This window comes from Enhydra lutris, unplaced genomic scaffold (assembly GCF_002288905.1).
Source record: "Enhydra lutris kenyoni isolate GAN:26980312 unplaced genomic scaffold, ASM228890v2 scaffoldscaffold95, whole genome shotgun sequence".
In the NCBI taxonomy this organism is placed as follows: Eukaryota; Metazoa; Chordata; class Mammalia; order Carnivora; family Mustelidae; genus Enhydra; species Enhydra lutris.
The window spans coordinates 2,393,111-2,400,214 of NW_019154179.1; the positions used below are offsets into that span (position 1 = coordinate 2,393,111).

The 7,104-nt window shown below is 41.7% G+C and overlaps 1 protein-coding gene across 4 annotated transcripts; it reads right to left on the reverse strand.

Annotated features, from left to right (window-relative positions):
* Positions 1–424: 424 nt before the first annotated feature.
* LOC111139087 (cathepsin L1) lies at positions 425–5,854 on the reverse strand. 4 transcript variants are annotated; one of them, XM_022491226.1, is made up of 8 exons: positions 5,794–5,854; positions 4,499–4,635; positions 4,081–4,203; positions 3,837–3,983; positions 3,247–3,471; positions 2,402–2,567; positions 1,596–1,713; positions 425–821 (listed from the first exon to the last, which is right to left on the reverse strand). In XM_022491226.1, exons 2-8 carry the CDS (start codon positions 4,622–4,624, stop codon positions 719–721), a joined length of 1,008 nt encoding a protein of 335 aa, XP_022346934.1. In that variant the 5' UTR covers positions 4,625–4,635; positions 5,794–5,854; the 3' UTR covers positions 425–718. The 4 variants fall into 4 exon arrangements, with proteins under 4 accessions (XP_022346934.1, XP_022346936.1, XP_022346933.1 ...); XM_022491228.1 differs by having other exon boundaries at positions 5,670–5,853; XM_022491225.1 differs by having other exon boundaries at positions 5,637–5,853.
* Positions 5,855–7,104: the final 1,250 nt, after the last annotated feature.

A 7,104-nucleotide genomic window follows, 5' to 3' on the forward strand; every position in this document is an offset into this window, starting at 1 on the left:
TAGTAACATGGTCTTCACCACCAATTTAAAGAGATTGCTTCAGTAACTGGCTCTGAGACTTTTTTTTATCCCATAACCTTATTAGGTTTTAAACATCTTGAATCAAGTTGGTTTCCTTTTCTAATATCTAAAACCTAAGATTCTGCATATCTATTCACTATTCTAAAGCGTGAATTGTTAAACTATTAAAACTTTATTGAAACAATTTACCTTTGTCCTTCCAGACTGTCGTTATTTTGCCAGATTCAAGGATTGGGTCAACAGAGCCAATGGGCAGCTGACACAAAATCTGCGTGTTTTTAAGATCCTGAGGGCCACCCAGTGTCCTCCTAATGTACCACAACATATTCAGATATGTCTTTATAACCCAGTTCTATTTCCCAACTACACAAAAAGTAAATGGAAAACTGAGAAGTTCCACCTCTACATACTGAATTAAATTTTATTTTAAAAGGTAAAGTTTTATATATTCTTTGAAAAAATGAAAATTCAAAAGTTTTAGAATTAAGTAATGAAACTTCAACATTATAAAGCTATTTATAACAGTAATTAAAGTAGTGGTAATGTTTTACCCTTATAAAAATGTCACAGAATTCAAATCACAACTTGGATCCTCAACGATTCAAGTGTCTTATCTTATACAATAAGGGTTTGGTCAGTTTTAAGATAAAATTCCCCCAGATACGCTGTCTTCAAGTCCTCTAAATCTCCCGGTCCATCAGCTCACAGTGGGATAGCTGGCTGCTGTGGCAATTCCACAGTGGTTGTTCTGGTCTTTGGCCATTTTTACGTAGCCATTACAGCCCCATTCTGGACCCCAACTGAAAGAAGAGCATATTTTCTGTTTTATTCAAAGAATCAAGTACACATTAACTTCATTAATAATAATAGTTAATAATTAAAATAGGACTTTCCACTTACCAGGCACTATTCTAATTCCTGTTACATACAGTAGTAAGCATGCTAATTCCCATGAATCCTTAACATTTAAAGATAGGAAACTGAGGCAGAGGTACAATTCCAACATACCAGTCTATTTCTACACGCTATCTTATACCTCATCTCAGTTAAAGAATTTTAGTGGCAAAAACTGATCCTGACAACCCTCAAAGCCTTGGAGAGTTGGAAAGTAGCATAAAATGGCAGGACCCCAAATGATAATAGGAAGGATGCACAGAGCCCACTGGACTCTTGGGAAATCTTTCCAACTTAAAGAGTCAGCAGTTATTTGTGCTCAGTGTATCTTGCTGAAAAACTGGACACAGAAAAAGGAAACCAGCCCTTAACTCTATAGGTGCAACATACTTTATCTGAAACTCTTGGGGCCCGATTTATTTATGAATAAAAAAAAAAAATTTAGAATTTAGAAATGTAATGTTACAAATACATTGTAATTCCAACACTCGTGCTACAGAATCTTGTAATCAAACATCAGCACGTTTTACTTCTATAAAAATATCAGCATGTTCACTCTTAAGTGGGGGAAAGACTTCTGGGATTTCGAAGTTGAACTTTTTTGGACTTGAAATCAAATACTGATTCCAAACAAGCATGTCCTTTTCAATTTAATATATATAACATTTGGAGTTTTATACCTGTTCTTGACAATCCAAAATTTATTGTTATTTGAATCTGTTCCTTCAAAGCCATAGCCAACCACCAGTACACCATGATCCAGGTCTTTGCTGCTGCAATCTGGATCAAAATAAATGCCTAGGAGAATAAAATTCAATGTCAGGGTAAGAAGCTCCAAGTGACACATGACAGTAACTCACCCTATCTACCAGTTAAGAAAGACATCTCAAAATTCAATTAAATGTTATAAACAAATTCCCAAACTCATGCTTAAATATTTACCAAAAAATTGTTATGGCTCATAAAAAAGGAGAAGTCAAACTCAACTCACTAGGAATCAAAATTAAACTAAATCCAAGATATTTTCTACTTGAAAAAATACGAAGATTTCTAAAGGTAAGATCTAGTTACCAAGGCTAAGGTGATTTAGCCACTCCTATTTATCATAATCCTTTCTATTCCTAAAAGGAAGTAGCACAGGACAAAGTTAACACTTGAGCCACAGGGTTCTTTACAGTTCTAAGTAAACACTTTTTTGAAAAAAGGTCCAACAATTGGGCAGTAGTTATGTCAATTATTTGTATTTACGGAATTACATAATTCCATACATTTATATTTATTCCATACATACATACATTTAAAAATATTTAAGAGGAGTCTGTCCTGAGAAAATGCCTAAAGTATGTCAAATGGGAACATCACTATTATTAAACGCACACTCAAAATCCTACAGTCTTGGAAAGCAGGACTCCAAACCAAAAAGTCAACTGCGGTGTTTTCCAATTTTGCCTGCCTAAATTTCTACAGTAAAAATATCAACACCTACCTGATTTATAGAACTGGAACGACGGATGGCCTGCGTCAATAGCAACAGAGATGGGTCCTACAGTTGCCACTGCCTTCATAAGGGCCCTCTCTCGTTGAGGGATGTCCACGAAGCCAGTGTCATTGGCAACAGAACACTCGGGCTTGTAGTTACAGCTCTCTGTGTCCTTTTAAAGGTAAAGGGGAAAGAAACTTGATCACTAGGAGCTGATCATGAGTTCTAGGACCTCAGGACTCAGCAGTCTGCAGTTGGTTTTTTTTTTAAATGTCATTAACATATAATGTACTATTTGCTTCAGGAGTACAGGTCTGTGTATCATCTTACACAATTTACTGCACTCACCATAGCACATACCCTCCCCAATGTCTGTAAGTCAGCCACCCTATCCCTTGCCTTCCACCCCCCAGCAACCCTCTGTTTCCTGAGATTAAGAGTCTTTTATGGTTTATTTCCCTTCCTGGTCCCATAGTTTGCGGCTTAATGATTTCCAAGTCAACTCTGTTGTAAGTCAACAGCAAAATAGTACTGGCTGATTTGAAAGTGAAAATCGGCAGTATGTTTTTTTTCAGTGAAACCCAAGTCTACCTGTCCATAAGAAATCTTACACTATGGAGATTATGTCCAGAATGGTATATAAAGTCTCCAAGTTACACAGAAATAAGAAGAGCTATACACTAACCATCTATTCAGAGAACCTGTGCAAAAGCTGATAATTTATAGTGGCCGTTTTCTGTCAGTTTACGTCTAAAATGTGAATGCTGAATAAAGTGCCTGTTATCTTTGAAAATGTTCAATACAACTTTCAAGAGGAGGGCTGGAATAACAAGATAAGGAACTCCATTTACCCTTGCAAGATACGGATAGGATTCCTCTGAGTCCAGGCCTCCGTTGTCCTTAACATACTGGAAGGCAAAATCCATCAGGCCACCACTGCAGCCCTGATTGCCTTGAGACCGAGAGCAGTCCACCAGGTTCTGTTCACTCAGTGACACAAGTTTACCAGTTTTCCGGAACATCTGTCCTTCAAGAGCACCAGTTGCACTAAAAGCCCAACAAGAACCACACTGACCCTGAAAATAAAAAAGTTACCAGTTTACAAGACAACAATAGCCCATATACCTAAATATTCTTAAAACAAAAAAGTAGGGGCGCCTGGGTGGCTCAGTGGGTTAAGCCGCTGCCTTCGGCTCAGGTCATGATCTCAGGGTCCTGGGATCGAGTCCCACATCGGGCTCTCTGCTCGGCAGGGAGCCTGCTTCCTCCTCTCTCTATGCCTGCCTCTCTGCCTGCTTGTGATCTCTCTCTGTCAAATAAATAAATAAAATCTTTAAAAAAAAAAAAAAAAAAAGTAAACTGATGTCACTCCAGTCTGCCAAAGCTAGGACACTAATTCCTTTTGGCTTTACTCTTAGAAGGAGACCTAATATTATCATACCTGATTCTTCACAGGAGTTACATAGCCTTTCTGAGTCCAATCCACAGATTTGGGGATCACAGCAAAGAGAGGTTCTTGGAACACTTTCCCTTTCCTGTGTTTCTGGTTTCGAAAGCCATTCATCACCTGCCTGAATTCTTCATTGGTCTTAAGGAAAAGTAAGTAAAATGTTGAAAAAATGAGGTTATTCTGCTAAAGTACAGAGAAGAAGCACAAAAAGTTCAGCAATCCAACCTACACTCACCATGTCACCAAAGGAATTCATTGCCATCGTGAAGCCATGTTTCCCTTGGCTGTATTCCCGATTATGCAGTTCAATCATTTTCATATTCTTCTCCCACACTGCTCTCCTCCAACCTTCTTCTTTCTAGAGGCAAATATGTAACATACCTTTATTTCTACTTAAAACCAAGCCCATCCTCCCCAAATGGATTTGCAGACACATCGGGAGAAAAACCATAGCCGGGGATGGCTTTATATTTCTGCTGGAGCTGTTCAACAACCATACAACAGGAATTATGCCCATATTATACTCAATAATGGGTGCCATTAAGTTACTGCCTTGGTAAAAGCTGATCTCTGGATGCTACTCTCTACCTATAAACGCCCAGCAAGGAGGGCCTTTCTCTCATGGTCCCTCTGGACAGTTTCATGTTACCAACCATGCCATATAATCTCCTGTGCGTTGCCTTCCACTGGTACCACTGTGAATCTAAGCTTTGGTAGAGTTCTGGAGCTGCTGAGGCTATTCCCAAGCAAAGGGCAGTCAGGAAGAGTGAAGGATTCATGTTTCAAAAACCTAGTAAAGAGAATGAAATGAACATTCAATGAATGGATCCTTTTAAAAAAGCCATCCTATTTTGTCCTGAGATGCTGTGGAGTAAAAACGCTTAAATCATCTTCCCAAATATTTACAGGTCTGTGAAGAAGGCTATGGATGTGGGTGGAGAAAAACAGGCCAAGGACTTAAAACAGTGGAGGTAAAGGTATGATTCAGCCATCAACTGAAAAACAGGCTGACAAGTGCTGTAGGAATTGAAACTGACTTCATTGTAACAGCGCAGTGACAATTTAGATTTTGATAGGGGTCTCAGAATCTTAGAAATCTAAGAAACTGTTGGTCCAAGTTATTTACTGTAAATACCGAGGTGACCCAGGAAATCTTATTTATCAGGACACCTGATCGCAAGTAAGGGCAGGGAACCCCCAAGACTTAGGTAGCCACCTCACACTTTTCTTTTACACTAATGCACAGCACGTCGTGAGACAGATCTTCGAACCGCCGGTTCTTGCACTGAAAACTTTCTGAAAGGCCTTCCCAATAAGTTGGGCAGGAGCGCGGAGTCCCCACATTTGGCCTCTGCCGCCAACCCTCCCATTCACTCCCCCAAATCGAGGACGTGGTCGTGAGGCACAAAGGAGTCCCAAGCCCCCAGTTCCCGACCCCGACCTGGCCAAGGCTCTGCCAGGGCTCAGAGCACGGTCCCGGGCGAGGCCAAGAGCCGCGCGGCAGGCGGGGCCAGGCCGGGGGCTCTCCATCCCGCTTGTCGCTCTCAGCTTCCAGAGGATGTCGATGCACGGCCGTGCAAGGAGTGCCGGGCCTCGAAGCCAGTGCGTAAGTCAGGCTACTATGTAAATCCTTAGCCAGGCCGGGTCCCGCCGCGGCCCAGCTATCGGACCTGTGCCCGCCACGGCCCAGAGGCGGACCGATTCCTGCACAGCCCAGGGCCTCCTAGTGGTCTCCGCGCCTCCCTGCGTTCCCTAAACCGTCCTCCCCCGACTTCCCACCACAAGGCTTACAGGATCCAAGCAGCGTCGACTCAGCCGCCTCACCTCCAGGGACGCAGATACTCTTATTTACGCGGATCGCACCCGCCCCTCGCCCGAGCCCCGGGGTGGACACCTCTCCTTTAGTCCCTGTCCCCGACGCGGTGGGTCCCCACACTGAGACGCTGACCTACGGCGTCCACAGCTGCGCAGGCGCACTTCACAGACGCACGCAGTCCTTCCAGATAGCCGAGGCTTGGGATTCTGACGCAGTTGCTCCTGACTCAGCCTTTAAGGTCTCTGGATTTCTGTCCGCTCGGCCCCGCCCTTACCGCCTGCCCCCGCGGCGATTGGCTGCGCCGGCCTGTGGGGCAGGGCCTCCATGCGTGGGACTCCCAGCGCGTGACGCGGCTGGGTCTCAACTTGTCCCAGGGCAGCTGGGACCTGCTTTGGTGGGCATGGGGATTTTGCGGAGGAGGGCAGCATACATTGTACGTTGTATGTATTATATATTGTATTCTTATAGTAAGCTAGAAAAAAGAAAATGTTACAAAAAATCGTAATGAAGAAAAAATACAGTTACAGTATTCTAGTATGGATGTAACTGAATTCCACATTTCAAACCTGTGTTGTTCGAGGGTCAACTGTATATAGAGATTTAAGGAAATTAATTCAGAAATGTTTCTAAAATTTTCTTTTTTTAATTGCATAAGAAACACTCATTGTAGAAAGTATGTTTTAGAAAATGAACACCCCATCCTCTCCTTCCTCTTTTCTAAGCATATCTTTATATATATGTTTTTCTTTTTACAGAAATGGAGTCATAGTGCATGCCAATTTGTATTTAGTTAAAATTAAATTAAGTCTTTGTAGAAGCAAAATCAGACAAATATTTTTAAAAGTCAACAATAACTACAAATTTCATTTTATGTCCTTTAAAAGTAGAGTCCTTTCCACCTCACACACAGCTATGGGCCCAAAGTTCTCAGGTGGTTACAAAAGTGTATTGCATATGGCTGGCCTTTGGTTTTTTGTTTTATCCTTAAAGAAAAAAAAAAAAAAAAGGTAATCATGATGGTCAATACATGTGGAAATGAATGAAGACCACCCACATAATACAAAAAGGAGGCCATTCAAAAACAGCCTGAGGAAGAAAACTTTAATTATGAAAAAAGAGAGAGGCTTCTGTAAGAGGCTGTTGTCATGGGGAAGCTGGAGGAGAAATAACTAGAAATGGAATCTCATTTATGTGATTGGTTTGGGGAGAATATTTGGATTTCTCTGGTTTGTCCTGCTTTGGAAGAGGAGGTAAAGAGAAGCTGATAGACATTCAGCAAGTCCTGATTGTTTGGAGACAGTTGCCTGAGAGGTTTCTTTTGTGGGTCAGCGTTCTTTGTCATGTAAAGTCTGGCCATTGTTTGTTAACGCAGTCAATCACAAGAAATCTAAATTATTCTAGCACGTGTGGGTTTTACAGTTGCCCTGGGGTCACAGCTCTTTA

Excerpts from the sequence above, each read along its gene's own strand:
- LOC111139087 (XM_022491226.1), bottom strand. The coding sequence starts at position 4,624 with ATGAATCCTTCACTCTTCCTGACTGCCCTTTGCTTGGGAATAGCCTCA. Across the intron at positions 3,472-3,836 it reads TAACTCCTGTGAAGAATCAG|GGTCAGTGTGGTTCTTGTTG; the intron begins GTATGATAATAT and ends TTTTATTTTCAG. Across the intron at positions 1,714-2,401 it reads GTTCCAGTTCTATAAATCAG|GCATTTATTTTGATCCAGAT; the intron begins GTAGGTGTTGAT and ends TTATTCTCCTAG.